Consider the following 17,483-nt stretch of genomic DNA (forward strand, 5'->3'; position numbering starts at 1 on the left):
GCCCACTGCTTAGTGAAGAGGGAGAAACAGTAACAGGAAACTTGGAAATGGCAGAGATGCTTAATGACTTCTTTGTTTCGGGCTTCACCAAGAAGTCTGAAGGAATGCCTAACATAGTGAATGCTAATGGGAAGGGGGTAGGTTTAGCAGATAAAATAAAAAAAGAACAAGTTAAAAATCACTTAGAAAAGTTAGATGTCTGCAAGTCACCAGGGCCTGATGAAATGCATCCTAGAATACTCAAGGAGCTAATAGAGGAGGTATCTGAGCCTCTAGCTATTATCTTTGGAAAATCATGGGAGACAGGAGAGATTCCAGAAGACTGGAAAAGGGCAAATATAGTGCCCATGATATTGGCATAGAAAGTACGCTTATTAAGTTTGCAGATGATACCACACTGGGAGGGATTGCAACAGCTTTGGAGGACAGGGTCATAATTCAAAATGATCTGGACACATTGGAGAAATGGGCTGAGGTAAACAGGATGAAGTTTAACAAAGACAAATGCAAAGTGCTCCACTTAGGAAGAAAAAATCAGTTTCACACATACAGAATGGGAAGAGACTGTCTAGGAAGGAGTACGGCAGAAAGGGATCTAGGGGTTATAGTGGACCACAAGCTAAATATGAGTCAACAGTGTGATGCTGTTGCAAAAAAAGCAAACATGATTCTGGGATGTATTAACAGGTGTGTTGTGAGCAAGACACGAGAAGTCATTCTTCTGCTCTACCCTGCACTGTTTAGGCCTAAACTGGAGTATTGTGTCCAGTTCTGGGCACCCCATTTCAAGAAAGATGTGGAGAAATTGGAGAGGGTCCAGAGAAGAGCAACAAGAATGATTAAAGGTCTTGAGAACATGACCTATGAAGGAAGGCTGAAGGAATTGGGTTTGTTTAGTTTGGAAAAGAGAAGACAGAGGGGACATGAAAGCAGTTTTCAGGTATCTAAAAGGGTGTTATAAGGAGCAGGGAGAAAACTTGTTCACCTTAGCCTCTAAGGATAGAGCAAGAAGCAATGGGCTTAAACTGCAGCAAGGGAGGTCTAGGTTGGACATTAGGAAAAAGTTCCTAACTGTCAGGGTGGTTAAACACTGGAATAAATTGCCTAGGGAGGTTGTGGAATCTCCATCTCTGGAGATATTTAAGAGTAGGTTAGATAAATGTCTATCAGGGATGGTCTAGACAGTATTTGGTCCTGCCATGAGGGCAGGGGACTGTACTCGATGACCTCTCGAGGTCCCTTCCAGTCCTAGAATCTATGATCATGGCAGACAGGAACTTGGTTTGGGAGAATTTGAGTGATTTTTGGAAGAGGGAGAGCAGAGTCAGTATTTCTTCACTTCAATGAGACTACTCACAGTGTATAGAGTTAATCACGTGTAAATCTTTGCAGGAACAGCTTATATCAATTTTATAATTTTTTTTTTTTTTTAAACACACAGACACACGAACACCCTTTGTTCACAAATGAAATGCAATCACCTTTTGGGGAGAAGCTGCTCAACACCTCAGTGAAGAATACTCATGTCCATTTGGAAATAATAAAGATGTAATCTTGTATTTTAATTGTTAAAGTATAGATGCACACTAGCAAATATTTATAAAAATATTTTTATTTCTTCATTAAAAAAAGAAAACAGCTACTAAGACACTGGCTTGGTTTTCAGAACCCAGTTAGCTAATTGGATGATTTAATTTTTCTAACAATTGTTTGTCTGTGTATGACTATGCATACATTAAATCACAAAATAAAAGGCTTATGTTAAAGTAATGTTTATAGTTTGTCTTTAATCCACAAAAGAGCAGCAATGTTCCCTGGAGACCTTTCAGCATATTAATGTCAGTGAAATGAAAACCATATTTTTTCAACATTCTATTTAAGCCAAATTCTTTAACTTATGTAGAGGTTATATTTAACTGAGTCAAGCAGTATTAGATGTCCAATGTTTTGGCCCTACAGCCATTTGCAAAAGCTGAGAGATTAGTCACCCAATACTCTTTACAAATTAAAAAGTATTATAAAGGGATATCATTCCAGATTTATAGTCAAAAAACGAATTGAGGAAGAGATTGTCAAGAAAAAAATTAACAGGCAAGACAACAATTTTTCACTTTTGTGTCAGATAATCCTCTGGGAGGAAATAAGAAAAAGCAATCTATGAGAAGAAAAACATTGAGATAGCTGTCATCTACATATTTAGAAAAGGAAGTAAATTACTGAGTCACTGGTGAAAGTGGTAGTGGAAGACCCTACTGCAACCTTGCAAATCTCTTCATAGGATGGGTGGGAACTCCTTCACTACCACAGATGGGTGTTAGAATAAATTCATTAACATATACAAGGCATGAAGTTAGTATGGTGAAGGGCACCATGTAGGAGTCTAGTTGGACATGAATCCTCCAAGCACTACCTGGCTTAATCCATCTGGCTATTGTGGCCTTTGAAGCCCCCTACCTTTAACTGATTAGTAGTTGAGGATGAACAAGGATCAAGATCTTCTGAAGGGGACAGTCCTTAGATAAAGAGTGCTTTCTACACATCAAGTTTATAATAAAATTACTTTCCGCTCAGATCACAATTTTCACACCACATTTTCTCAAAACACCACTCCACCCATATAGGGTCTTTCGGATTTGGATAGAAGAAAGGAACAGCAGCAACTTGTGATCTGTGAAAACTAGTGTTTTGTTTGGGAATGAAGCATGAAACCTCCATCCTGAAAACAACAATGTGAATAATAAGGCATTGTGGTTCCATTTATAGGGATCCCAACTGTGAAATTCTCCTGACTGAAGTGATCACTGTGAAGAATACCAACATGACTGAATGTAAGGGGTACAAAGATAAGGATGATAAGGAGTCTATTGACTTCAATGTACTTTGCATTAGGACCAGCGTCTCCAAAGAGGGCATTTGAGGACCAGAGTCATACTTAAAAGCTTTACCCCATAAGGAATATTTTCATGTTCAGCGAGAAGAAATCAGAGAAGAAACACTGTTCAAGGCTGCAATGTGTAATTTCAGAGAATTCAGCTTTACAAGGATCTCTAGGAAGCTTTCCTGGAGGTACTCAGCAATCCTCTGCCGAAGGCTCCTTGGCAGAGCTGCTTTGTTCCTTCCCCCATTGAGGGACACTTTCCCGCATCATTCTGCAATCACTTGAGGAGGGACCAAAGCAGCACAGAGGCGAACAGTATAGGTACCAAGGCAAAAGCTACTAGCATGTAGTGGATTCACCCTTGCTTCTCTGGTTACCCTCAAGAGTGAGATGTTTGCTACAATGATCCCTGCCTGTGGAAAAGGGTGGGAATCTTTAGAATATTTTCCCCCGTCAAGTGCCCCGAGACCCTATAATATTGCTTTTCTCCAGTGCCCGGGGTAAACTCATCATGCTTGGGGTGTTCACCGGCATGTGTGCTTGTCTAGGGTCAGCAAGAAAGTGACTGGTATGTTAGCAGTGGAGTATTTTACTCAACTGTTTCAATGCTGTACGTATACTTAACAATCGTGCTTCTGTGTATTGTTCCTTGTGCTTCTCCACATCTGTCTTTGAAAGGCACCCCCTACACACCGGCTGAGCATCTCAGCCAGATAAGAAAGTGCCCAAGATGGAGCAAGGAAGATATGTTCAGGGAGGTGCTACTCCACTCAGAAGCAGAGAAGAGTGAATGCAGGCAGTGGCAGGAAAGCGACAGGCAGAAAAAGAAAAGAAAAATAAGGCCTACAGTACGGATGCAGCAGAGAGGATGATAAAAATTTTGGAGGGGCAAACAGACATGCTGCATCCCTCATAACGTTGCAGACTCAGCACATGCGTGCACGCCCTCCCCTTCAGCACATTCACAACTCTTTCCCATGCCCTCCGCAAACTCCACGCGCATTCCTTTCCGTATTCTGGGACTTCTCACTTTCCCGTGCACCCCACCCCCGCAGACATCTTCACAAACGATAGCTCAGCTCTGAAAGTCGGCCCTCCCCGGTACCTCCTCTCCCTTGAGAATGTGCATGTGTGTGTGCGCGCGGACACTGTTGTGGCTTTTTTGTTTTGCAATAAAAGCAAAGTTATTTGAAAGATAAGCACTCTTTATTTGTTTCCACGCAAGTTATGCTAGCAAAAGGCATCAGCAAATACACAAGCACTGTAATCTTTTGTTTACATTGAATCCTTGGCCTGAACAATTGCAAGTGCTTCTTGGCCTAGCAAAACTCGACTTCATTAAGCACTGCAGTCCCAAGCATAGCAACAAATGTTACTAGTTCTCATCTTCAAAATGTTGCCTCGAAGCCTCCCTGATTTGAATTGTCCCCTGTTCTGCCCCTCTAATAGCCCTTCCCTTCACAATATTATGCAACATGCGGCTATGACATGGGAATATTTTCTTCACTGAGGTCTAACCTCCCATAAAGGCATCGCCTGCGATCCTTTAATCTGCCTAATGCGCATTCCATGGTCATCCTGCACCTACTCAGCCTATTGTTGAATCGCTCCTTACTGCTATCTAGGTTTTCCGTGTACGGCTTCATGAGCCATGGCATTAAGGGATATGCCGGGTCTCCCAAGATCACTATGGGCATTTTAACATCCCCTATGGTGATCTTCTGGTCTGGGAAGAAAGCCCCTACTCACAGCTTTCTGTAAAGGCTGATATTCACGAAGATACGTGTGTTATGCACCTTCTCGTATTGATGTCAGTGAAAAGGCCACGGTGATCCACAAGCACCTGCAACGCCATGGAAAAGTACCCCTTCCTATTGATGTATTCTGTCGCAAGGTGATCCGGTGCCAAAATTGGAATATACATGCCATCTATCACCCCTCCACAGTTAGGGAAACCCATTTCTGCAAAGCCCTCCACTATTTCATGCATGTTGCCAAGCATCACAGTCTTTCGCAGCAGGATGCAATTAATGGCCCTGCACACTTGCGTTAACGCAGTTCCAACGGTTGACTTCCCCATTCCAAACTGATCCGTGACCGGTAGCAGTCTGGAGTAGTCAGCTTCCACACTGTGATCGCCACGTGCTTCTCCACCATGAGGGCAGCTCTCATTTGGGTATCCCTGCACCGCAGGGCTGGGGCAAGCTCAGCACACAGTTCCAGGAAGGTGGCTTTCTTCATCCGAAAGTTCTGCAGCCACTGCTCATCATCCCAGATCTGCACAACTATGTGACCCCACCACTCAGTGCTAGTTTTCCGAGCCCAAAAGCAACATTCCACCATGTTCACTTGTGGCGTGAATGCCAAAAGCAACCTAATGTTGCTCCTATCCATGTCGAACAGCGCCTTAGACAACTGTGATTTCCATTGACTTTGGAGCTTCAACACTAACTCCACTGTTATTCGCGATGTGGTAGTGATAGCTAGCAGAGCAGCGGAGAGCAGTGTGGGCTCCATGCAGAGCAAGAAGAAAACAAGGGACGTTGAAAAATGCCATTAACTGAAGACAAACATATGGAATGCTGGGACAGAAAGCAATGCATCATGGGACATTGAGCCCGGACCCATGATGCGCTATGATCCCCTCTGCCTTCCCTCAACACCTACTGGCAGAAAGTGGAGAGCTGAACTGTGGGATAGCTACCCACAGTGTACTGGTCTCACTGTCGATGTGACTTCCTCAAGTGTGGACACGCAGTGCCGACAGCATATGATAGTGTGAACATACAACAATGATTTTCTTTGAATGCTTTTTGATTGTCAACCAAACTCTCGGTGAAAAAACTCTCCCAGCATAGACATAGCCTTAGAGAGCACTTCTCTTTTAAAACAGTCTCTGACACCTTTTCTCTTCTTGTGCTTCCACTTGGAAATTTCTAGGCTCCAGTTCCCATCAGCTTCTGGGCAGAGTCATTCAAAGATATTGCCCCTGCTAACTGCAAACGCATTGATCAGCTGGGGTAGAGCCATCCAGTGTTGAAGGCCCTTAATGACTCTGTCACCTCTTCCTAGACACAGACTGTCCATTAGGTGTCAAGTGTCAAGAATGAACACTCAAAGCCACACTAAAGGTTTCATTCAGACTGGAGGCTGAAATATAACAAGACATTCACTAACCCAAAATAGAACTCATAAGATAACAGACACGCTCCACAATCTGTCATAGTTACTGTCTCGTCACCCAACAGTAAGTAACAATAAAGTGACACAAAGTAGATGAGGGAGTAATTAGAACAGAAGGGGCAGTGAGTTGGAAGTCTCCAAACTTTGAGTTCAGTGCATGATGAGATGCTGTTTTTGGAACAGAGCTAGGAATGGAGAGAACTAGAAGAGATAAGGTGTCACATTCTGGGGTGCAATCCAGACTAGTGAGGGGCTGTGTCACCAGCTGCCCTGTAACCCTGGGTGCCACACAATGTTTTGCTTCTGTAGCTCCCACCTTGTGCTGCTCATAACCAGTCTATTAAGATGCAGGTCACACCCTGGGTGTCTGTGTATGGCTGCAGTCCTGATCCAGCAGTTCGCAAGCAACACACCAGTCACACTCTAGCTTCCACAAGCCTTCGTTACCACTTGCAGGATAAACCCAACACACTCCCAGTCTTGGATTTTCCCCAAAACATGTGTTCTGCAAAGTCCAGCCCTCTTCTGGACAGTTATGATTCATTGTCCCATGTAAAGAGTCAATATTCAACAGTTTGTTGCTTTAACTGAAATTACCAAACAGTTTAGTTTATTCACAGCACTGGACTGGTTTAGATTAAAAAAATCAAGATTATCATCAAAAGAAGATATACTGGAATTCACTTAAAATCCTAAGAGATAAAGTTAGAAATGGTTACAAGCAATTAAAAGTGAAAACACATAAGAGCCTAAAAGAATCTATCAATTTTGGTTCAAGGCCTTGTTTAAGATGGCCTTTTTCACCCCCAGTCTTCCAGCAAGATGGAGACTGATCCTTTCCTTGGTCGGGATCTCTCCCATAGGCTCAAAGGTGCTGGTGCCTTTATCTTCTTAGGTGAGAGAGATAACTTGGGGTTCTCCTTTTTCTTTTATAGTCCAGTGAACCTTTGAAGTGGATTTTTCTCAGGGTTACCCTTGAAAGTAATGTTATTCAAGCAGACACTCCCCTCCTTTTCGTTGGGTTGTGTTTGCTAAAATGCAAATGGTTCTGTTTCCTGCTATCTCCTCCCCCTGCTAGCTTGAATACCCCATTTATTACTTATATGTAAATTGAAGTAAATAGACATTCCTTGGACCTGTTTAACAACATTTACTTAAGCAGGGCTGTCTGGTTTTGAACGTTTGCCAATATCATCATACAGGGGGAATTTATAACTTTACATATCACCATATTGACCACTGAATTATTAGTTCTCAGACAATACCCTCACAAGGCATATTTTTGTACAAAGATTATTACAATGGTGTTGTGGCAGGGCCAGTTCGCTCTTGCCTCTGCTCAAGCCCACAAACAGCTCAGAGACCTTTTTGCTGGTAAAACACTCCATGCACTTTCTTAACAATATTTGTTTCCACCATCATTACACACCATATAGCCTTACCCCTACAGTCCTAGGAAACCCTCAGCTCCTAAGGCAAGGTATCTTTTTGCAACCCCCTTTCCCATATGGCCTTTTAGTTCTCCTCAGCCTCAATTAGACACAGCTCTTCTTAATAAGGTCTGTTCTAGTAATTAATCAGAGTTGTAGTGGCTCAGCTGCTGTTGCCCAACAGTCCGTCACAAGTGTGTAGCGTGTGACTATAGTGGTGCTTTTGGTCACAGAAGTACAGAGCAACATCTATGATATTATGGTACTCTACTGATGGATTATTAGCTACTAGTAATACATGTAAGAAGGGCCTCTATAATCAACATATTGCACCAGACTATATCGAAGAACTCAGGATATATTGGAAACACAAAGAGGAAAAAAAATCTCTAGTATCATCTGTTAAATGTGAAGAGCTAGGAGACAGGTTGATTTGACTCCTGTGTGTCATGGACATGCTTTTTGTAAGTTTTTGAGGTATCATGCATGGTGTACATCTGAATTATGGGGAAAGAGCAGCAATCATATTTTGCCATGAAGAAGCAAGGTGTGAATAGTAAGTAATACTGGTTACAATAAAGCCTTTTCACATGTATACAAGTTGGTAACTCAAGTTGTTCCCAACTGGTTTTGCTGGTGCTCTCTGTTGGGTGTCACCTCCCTATCCCCACTGAACAATGTCCTAACACCACAGCAACCATCTCATCTTCTTTCAGTCCATTTTCTCTCACTTTTCCCCCCTTTCTTTCCTTCCTTCCTTCCCCCATATTCTTTTTTACTGACTCTTCTCCTCTCAAAACCCTGTCTGTTAACTCCAATCTTCCTCCTCATTCCTCTACTCTCCTGAAGACTATATGCTTCAGGGTGAGAGGGGAATCCACTGAAGGAAATCCACACGAAAGTCACAGGTGCAGAAAAGAGAGGCTGTCAAAGCCTGCAGTCTTCTACATGCCAGCTACTCCTGCAGCCAGCTACCTTAGGGGCCACAATGAGAGTTTTACCATGCAGCAACATGTTTACGGCATGTGCTGGGTGAATGGATCTGGGGTCCCTGCAGCTTCACTGATCTTCACTGTTCTTCTCTTTGGTCTGCCACCCCCTCTTCAGCTTGTCTAGAGCACCCAGCTAGGAGACACCAACCAACAGAAGATATACAAACCAGAATACTATCAAAAATTTTTCAAATCACCTAATGTCAGGCGGGTTCTAGAATTGGCTTTTCTCACTGTCTATTGAAACTGTGTGAATCCATACAAACTATAAAGATGGCAGGGGAACATCTGAAACAACTGAAAATCTAAAGGCACTCAATAAAATGCCATTCCTAAAGTGGGAAAGTATGTGAAATAGGAATATAACGCCTGCATTTGAAACGGAAGAGGTGTGCAAAAAGATGGGAAAAAATTACCAGAGATGATGTCAGTTATGTTATATGCAAAAGGGTGATTCATGCCATTCGTAACAGTGAAGCAGGACTGTGAAGAGAAATTGAGGCATACTATTGTATAACTGCTATATAGCTTCTGTCTGACTCATCATTGAGCAGAGACAACCAGGTAGCATCAGTAACCAAAAATGTTTTCTTCTACCTTCAGCTTGCTAGCAACTTCACACCTTCTGAAGAAGGACCATGCCACAGATTCCTTATGTTTGTTACTCACAGAGAGCATTATTACAACACCTGTATCTGAAGACGGAAGCAACGCAAAATAGAGCAGATCACGGTCCCCTTTTAGTGAAACAGGCCTCTGTGACACAGCACCACTGACCTCTGACCGCATCATAGGTTTCTAGTCTGCGTAGGTCATGGTCCTCATCTTCCAAGCCAATCAATCAATCAGGACTCAGTTACATCAGCAAGCACATCTCTATCCACATCCTGCCCAGATATCTGCATTCCTCTGGAACAATGCAGCAGACAAAGCGAAGGACGAAGCATTTAAGCTTTCTGGGTGAGGGATTCTACTGTGAAACAAGCTTCTGGAGGAGACTAACTCAGAGTGTGACCAATGTCTAGGGCAGGGGTCGGCAACGTTTGGCACGCGGCTCGCCAGGGTAAGCACCCTAGCGGGCTGGGCCAGTTTATTTACCTCCTGACGCGGCAGGTTCGGCCGATCGTGGCCCTCACTGGCCTTGGTTCGCCGCCCCGGGCCAATGGGGGTGGCGGGAAGCCGCGGCCAGCACATCCCTCACCCACGCTGCTTCTCGCCACCCCCATTGGCCCGGGACGGTGAACCGCGGCCAGTGGGGCTGCGATCGGCCGAACCTGCCGCATCAGCAGGTAAATAAACTGGCCCGGCCCGCCAGGATACTTACCCTGGCGAGCCACGTGCCAAACGTTGCCGACCCCTGGTCTAGGGCAGGCTACCAGACCCTTCTCTTAGAGAGTTCCCTACCACAGCTCGAATGATTTTTTTTTTTTTAAATCTATCTAGTTACCTCAAGTAAAACTTCCCATAGCCCTGGGAGAAGATTCCACAAAGCTATTGGTATGCAGATCTAGTTTACCTGGGAAGCACTTAGAAAGCACATTTATGGTGCTACAGAAGACCATGAGATAACTATTCCCCTTATTGCTTAGACTATTTATATTAGTAAATCTCTATGCATTAACAGAAGATACTCTTATGATGGAGACCTTCTAAGTGTAAAATAAATAAGTGAACAACAGGTCTATTTGTTTTAACAGAAGGAAGGATGTACTGTACAATGTGCATTACTCAATTACCTGTGTTGACACTGATTAAATGAAAAAGTAAAAAAAAAAACAAAAAAACAAGTTACATCCCTCACAATACCAATCACCAAACATTAGCCCACTAACTCCACCACTCATCACACTGACACAACAACAGCCTAACTCATTCAATTTCAATTCAACAACCCTATCACATATCAAAGAATTGAAAGTCACACTGCAAAGCAAAACTTTCATTCCAACCTTCCAAAGGCACATTTCTAATAAAATTTGGGCTAAATTATGATTTAACAATCTGCCAGAGTGAGGGGCAGTGCCTGGCTGCACTGCCCTTAGAGCAGACCAGGGAATGAACTGTGATTCAGACAGTCATAATTCATTTCCAGGTTCAGTCCTTCCTTCGGGGAAAGCAATCAGCCACTGGCCTGTTCCAGTATCAGATTGATTCCCACTTCACACCACCTCAGCTTGCTGCCTTGCATATTGGAGCAGATGGAGTCATGACCCACTCCTACCCCTGCCCATACTCTCTTTGTCCAGCTGTACAGCACGGGGAGCAGTAGCCCAAAAGAGGATTGAAACCCTTTAGTACCACAGCGAGAGCGCAGCAATTCTCCCTCCAGAAAACCACTCTGTTTCCTCTCAAAGCATGCCATTAGCATGCAAGTGCTGCTCTCTAACCAATGCAGGTTAGCAGCATTTCTGGATCCCCATGTTTGACCAAACAATTCTTGCTAATGCTATTCTCCAATCACTTTCAAATGCCTTATCTCCTTACCCATTCCTTACATCCCCCTGCCCCCCCCGCCACTTCCGATCAATTACTTATCCCCACTCCCTGACAATTTCTGGGAGAAAGCACTCAGGCATTAAGAGTTAATCAATGTTGGGATTCTTTCCTTCATAGCAACACTGTGCTGCTTCAGATTCTTGCTTTCTTTTAAACTGACGATTCTCTAGGCCACTAGCCACTCCGCTTAGCTGCTGAGATTTCCTAGCTTGCTGAAATTTTGACCTCCTGTCCCTCATGTAGACTATTTTGCTAGGGGAGGAAAGTTCTAGCCCTTAATGAATATGGGTAATGAATCTCACTTTTTCCCCCCTTCCCAGTTTTACATGGTAGTCAAAACTGCAAACTGCACCATTTCTTCATATTAAATTACTACCTCATCATAAAATCCCAAAATTTCAACATCAATGCTTCTTCTCTGTACCAAAGAAGGGCACCCTTTCACCAGACCTACAGCATGCAGCAAATTTCCACTGCAAATGAGATCTTAAAACTGTTGACAAAACTAACTGCAATTGTGCGAACACCTTGTTATAAAATCTCCACGGTGGGTAACTAGACTCAACAGGAGGCGGTAACACTAGAATTTCTTTATTCAACATTCCATCAAGTGTGTTATCAAAGAGTCATACTTAATTAGCAAAAAATAAGACCATGAAAATGTTAAAATGACAGCCAATCAGCCCTTAGTCCCGAGACTGGAAAATCCAACCTCCCTTTCATTTCAAATACTCCATGTTCCCCAAGAGGGCTGCATAAACTCCATCCTACTGACCTGTTTGATGAAGGTGATCTCTAGCCAGCTCAAATAAACGCATGTGCATGTTTGTGATGGGGTTAAATGAGCCGCAGGCAAGGAGAACAAGAGGTATCCGGCTCTTCATCGTGAGAGATATTGCACACCAAGATCGTGACCGGCATTTCACCCTAAAGGAAAAATAACAATTAAAATAACCCTTGTCTCAGAGAGGTATTCCACAGCTGTTTCTCACAATAATAAATAATGAATTACCATTTTCAGAACTGTCCATCATTGGAACATTAGTAAAATGTCAAGGGATCAGCAGACAGCAGCATAAGAATATATGCCAAGTGAGTATTAAAATCAAAAAACCTATATCTGTACAGAAGTTAAATCTATGGACAGACCCCTAATAATGTTTTGGAAACAGAAAAGGTAGGAGAGGATGTTACCAGAAATTAAAATGGTCTTCTGAACAAGATGATTGCTCTTGAGAGCTATTATCACCAAAACCCTCATGGTCTTAATGTTTTTCACAAAACATACATTTTTGCATCAGTAAGACAAAACACTATACATCTAAGAATCCTGAGTCTGTATCCACATTTTCAGAAGTACCACAAAATAAAAAAGATGCTTAAATTGTAGATGTCAAAAAGCTATCCATGCAGCTAGATAACAAGGCAAGGCCATCTATACTACAATAATCACAATGGCAGGGGAACCTAGCTACAACAAGGTAGTTTCCTGACAAATAGAGGAGATATCTGTATTGGAGCACTGACGGGACTTAAAAGGATTTTAACTGTCTGGAGGACAGAATTGTAGGAATGGAAGGGCTCTCAAGAAGCCTTCTAGTCCAGTCCCATGAGCTCAATGTAGGACTAAAGTATTATCTAGACCATCCCTGCCAGGCGCTCGTCATTGGAGATTTTTAAGAGCAGGTTAGACAGAGATTTCACAATCTCCCTATACAATTTATTCTAGTGCTTAACCACCCTGAGAGTTAGGAAGTTTTCTCTAATGTCCAACCTAAACAGCCCTTGCTGCAATTTAAACCTATTGCTTCGTGTCCTATCCTCAGAGGTTAAGGAAAACAATTTTTCTCCCTCCTCCTTTTATGTACTTAAAAACTGTTATCGTGTCCCACCCTCAGTCTTCTCTTCTCCGGACTAAACAAACCCAATTTTTTAAATCTTCCCTCATAGGTCATGTTTCCTAGACCTTTAATCATTTTTGTTGCTCATCTCTGAACTTTCTCTAATTTGTCCACATCTTTTCTGAAATGTGGTGCCCAAAACTGGACACAATAAATGTTGAGGCCCAATCAGCGCAGACTAGCGAGAATTACTTCCTGTGCCTTGCCCTTGTGGAGTGGGCAACAATCGGCGTGGCACGCACCTTCCCCCAGCCGTAACACTCCTTAATGCAAGATTTGATCCACGACGAGATATGCTGAGAGGACACGAGGAGACCTTTCATTCTATCCACCATGGCCACAAAAAGTTGGACGGACTTCCGAAATGGCTTAGTTCTCTCTATATAGAAGGCTAAGGCTCTGCATACATCCAGTGAGTGCAGCCTGCGCTCCCTATCGGAGGAGTGCAGCTTGGGGTAAAACACTAGGAGAAAAATGTCCTGAGCCATGTGAAACAACCTTAGGGAGGAAAGCAGGGTGAGGTCTAAGTTGGACCTTGTCCTTATGAAAAACTGCGTAAGGGGGCTCAGACGTGAGGGCCGGAGCTCCGAAACCCTTCGAGCCGAGGTAATTGCTATGAGGAACGCAACCTTGAATGAGAGATACAACAACGAGCAGGTGGCCAGTGGTTCAAATGGGGGGCCCGTAAGTCTAGATAGGACTAGATTGAGGTCCCAGGCTGGAACAGGCTGACGAGTGTGCGGGAAGAGCCTGTCCAAACCCTTGAAGAAGCGACTGACTATAGGGTTTACCAAAAAAAAAAATTATAATAATCGAGAAACCATCTGAGCCTGGATGGAAGGCAGAGATGGCGGGTAAATGGACCCTTAGTGATGACAGGGACAGATCTTGATGTTTTAGGTGCAGGAGGTAGTCCAGTATGAACTGTATGGGGGCAAGGAGAGGCAACTGTTAGTGTTGCTCGACCCAGATGGAGAAACGTTTCCACTTGGCAAGGTACATTGCCCTGGTGGAAGGCTTTCTACTACCCAGGAGGACTTGCTTGACCTGGTCCAAACATGACTGCTCCGTGGTGCTTAGCCATGGGGCATCCAGGCTGTGAGGTGAAGAGACTCCAGATCTGGGTGCCGGAGTCTGCCATGGTCCTGTGTGATCAGGTCCTGGACTAGCGGTAAGGTGAGTGGAGCCGCCACCGAAGTTTCCAGGAGCGAGGTGAACCAGTGTTGGCGCAGCCATGCCGGCGCTATCAGTATAGCTCGAGCCCGGTCCCTGCGGATCTTGAGGAACACCATGTGGACCAGTGGGATAGGTGGAAAAGCACAGAGCAGGTGGTCCACCCAAAAGAGAAGGAAGGCATCCCCGATGGACCCCAGGCTGTGACTCCTTAGGGAGCAGAATACCTGACACTTCCTGTTGCCACAATTGGCTAACAGGTCTATCTGGGGAGAACCCCAGAATCGGAAGATTGAGTTCACCACATCTGGTTGAAAGGACCATTTGTGGTCATGGAAGGTCCGGCTGAGGCTGTCCACCAGTACGTTCTGAACCCCTGGGAGGTCTGACGCCTGTAGGTGGATCGAGTGTTCTACACAGAGGGCCCACAGCATGAGGGCTTCCTGGCACCGGGGAGAGGAGCGTGCACCCCCCTGTTTGTTGATATAGAACATTGCTGAGGTGTTGTCTGTGAGGACTGAGACACACCTGCCCACTATGTGGGTTTTGAAAGCGTAGCATGCCAGACGCACCGCTCCCAGCTCTTTGACATTGATGTGTAGAGCTAGGGGAAAAATCTTCTGGCTGGCGTGCACACACCTGCTTGGAATGGACGTGAACAATCACTCGAAGAAGAAGCACCATATTTAGTGTAAAGACTATATTTAGTTGCAACTCAACATGTGTCAGTGGTTCCTGACGAATAAGAATTAACATTTCTTTAGGAAAATAACTAAAAAGTACAAATGCAAAACACATTTACAACTGATAATTTAAATCATGATTAAAATCAGTGATATCAATCAATCCACCCTGTTGCCAGCCTGTCTAAGCATTCACCTATGGTCCCAATTTTTTGCTGGATGAACTCTGCTGCCCTCCGTATACTGGTGGTAAATCAAAGCTGCCCCCCTCCCGCCTCATAAATCAGTTCAAGCCAGGACAAGTTGTTGTTACTGGGCATCACCTGGCCCCAATAACTCAATTTATGCTGTTCCTCCCCAGCCCAAGCCTCCACAGAGCCCTGTGTGCAGATGGCAGGTGATGTCAGCACTACAAACACACAAAACACTCCACTGGAGTGGTTGTGTCCCCCACTCCTCCTGGGGCTCCCTATTCCTAGGAACAACAACAGCAGCCATGCTCCCTTCTGCCAGTAGAGGCAGTGATACCAGAGTGGTTTCTTTGCAGACTTAGGAAGACATTACTGCATTGGTTATACTTGGTTCATGCTTCACAGCTTTCTTTTGCCCCCACGAAGGTTATAAATGGAATTTATTTTTAATGAAAGTGTATTTATATTCTACAGAAGTGGATGCTTGCTTCCCACCTGGGAAAGATTTCTACGTGCCCTGGAAAGCTCAGTCCCTGGTTTCACATATTTATACTTCACAGACTCTAAAGGTGGACTCAAAAAGTACATTTTTATTAGTAATAACCAGACAGCACTGCTAGTACAAACCATATATTTATTTTCATTTTGACTTAAAAGCTCCACACAAAAGAACACCCATGCAGAGCTCTAAGCTCCACTGACATCAATTTAAACACACATTAAGGAGGAGTTACAAAGCACTGCCTCATACCACCCAACACATTGAATCGTAATCAACACTCAGCAGGCCCCGTATGAATTAAACCTCCCAGCCCACCTTCTCCCCAAACAGAAAACCCACCCCCAAGGGCTTCAGCCCTTCCTGACAGCCCACTCAAATAGATGAGCTTTGCAGCGTGCCTGGAAGGCAAGCAGGCTTAGGCTATTTCAGACCAGAGTAGGGAAGGGAGATGCATTCCAAAGGGGAGGTGCCCTCATGCTGTCAGCACCTTCTCTTTTATACCAAGGAGTAGGGGAGTCCAGCACAGGAGTCCCTGCTGGTCTAACTGCACCCAATATCATCTTCTTCCCTTTATCTCTAATCTGCCAAATTTTGCAAGACAAAGATTCCAATTCCCTAGCAGCTTTAGATAGCTGCCATTAAAAATAAAACAAACAAACAATCTTCCCCAAATGAAGGAGATCCCCCCCACTCCACTTATTACACCTCAATTCAAGCAAAATTCAATCCTGGGGCACATAACAGCTTTCCTGTAATGTTAAATCATGACAATTTTAACCCCAATATTTTGTAGCACCACCACATCGCTAGGAGCTGAAGCTTTATGCCACTGGAAAGAGGAGATTTCTAGCTTCCTAGTGTGACATAGCATTTGTATCTACCCCAGAATAAGATTCTAAAGATGACTTGTGTGCCAGGAGAGGAAAACACTCAAAATGAACTTAAGACTGAGGCCTAGTCTACACTACGAAGATAGGCTGATGCAAGTCACCTTGTATAGAACTATTTGTGCACATGTCTATATTCAACTTTTTCTTTGGCTGACATAAGCACCTCATTAGAGTGATGGAATAAAACCACCTCCTCAAATGGCACAGAGTCATTGTCAACCTACTGAGGTCAACACAGTGCAAGTGAGGATACTTACTGCTGGGGAGATTCTGTGCCACTGTGCATGTGCAGAATTTACGTCCCCCACAGATTTTTGTTTCCCTGTAGAAATAGGACTTTCTGACGGGAAAGCAAAGGGAAGCCACAAGAGCAGTCATGCGACCCTCCCTAGCAGTATGGTTTGGGTGCCCAGGGCTGCATACGTGACCATCTACAACCAGATTGCATGGCGGATGCAGGCAAAGGGGTAAGACAGGGATCAGTAGCAGTGCTGCGTGACAGCAAAGGAACTTTGCCAGGCATACCACAAGACTGAAGAGGCCAACAACAGATCTCAAGCTATGAAGCAGACCTGCCGCTTCTACAAGGAACTGCATGCCATACAACAAACTGAGGTAGAGCTGACATCTGCTTTTTATTCACCTATTGGGGTTAGGCCAGGGGACAGGAGAAATAGAAAGAAGAGGACTAGGGAGGACATGTTCGGCAAGATTCTTGAGCCACTGCTGTCTGGACCGTGATCAAAGGGCTTGGAAGGCCAATATGTCTGACAACATGGAAAAAGGGAGGACAAGAAAAAGGCCCAGAAGTCCCAGCAAGACAAGAAGAGGGAAATGCATCAGGACATAGGTCTTCTGAGGCAGCAAACCCAATTGCTACAGACCCTGACTGACCTACAGGTCTAAAAATCCAGACTTTCCACCCTTTGCAGGCCTTAGAGAACACCATGGTCGCTGCTCCCTACACTCCCATAACATACCACATGGCATCCTAGTGCACATCATTACCCCTCCACTCCATGCCAGGCGACAGCAAGGAAAACAGTTTATGTACACTGACCTGTGAGAAGCACGGTTGGCGTATATGTACAATGAACTATATTTGTGTACTCAAATGTACTAATGTTCATTTCCTTTCTAATTTTATATTTTCACCCATTAAGT

At 44.2% G+C, this 17,483-nt stretch overlaps 1 protein-coding gene across 1 annotated transcript in view; it reads right to left on the bottom strand.

Moving 5' to 3' along the window:
• The window catches only part of NMNAT3 (nicotinamide nucleotide adenylyltransferase 3), a 70,808-nt gene that overhangs the window by 31,657 nt on the left and 21,668 nt on the right, over nucleotides 1–17,483 (bottom strand). The window contains exon 2 of the mRNA XM_034782104.1: nucleotides 11,755–11,906. Within this exon, the coding sequence (XP_034637995.1) occupies nucleotides 11,755–11,863 (109 nt within the window). The 5' untranslated portion in view covers nucleotides 11,864–11,906. The remainder of the gene's footprint in view (nucleotides 1–11,754; nucleotides 11,907–17,483) is intronic.

This window comes from Trachemys scripta, chromosome 9, assembly GCF_013100865.1.
Source record: "Trachemys scripta elegans isolate TJP31775 chromosome 9, CAS_Tse_1.0, whole genome shotgun sequence".
NCBI classification, from domain to species: domain Eukaryota; kingdom Metazoa; phylum Chordata; order Testudines; family Emydidae; genus Trachemys; species Trachemys scripta.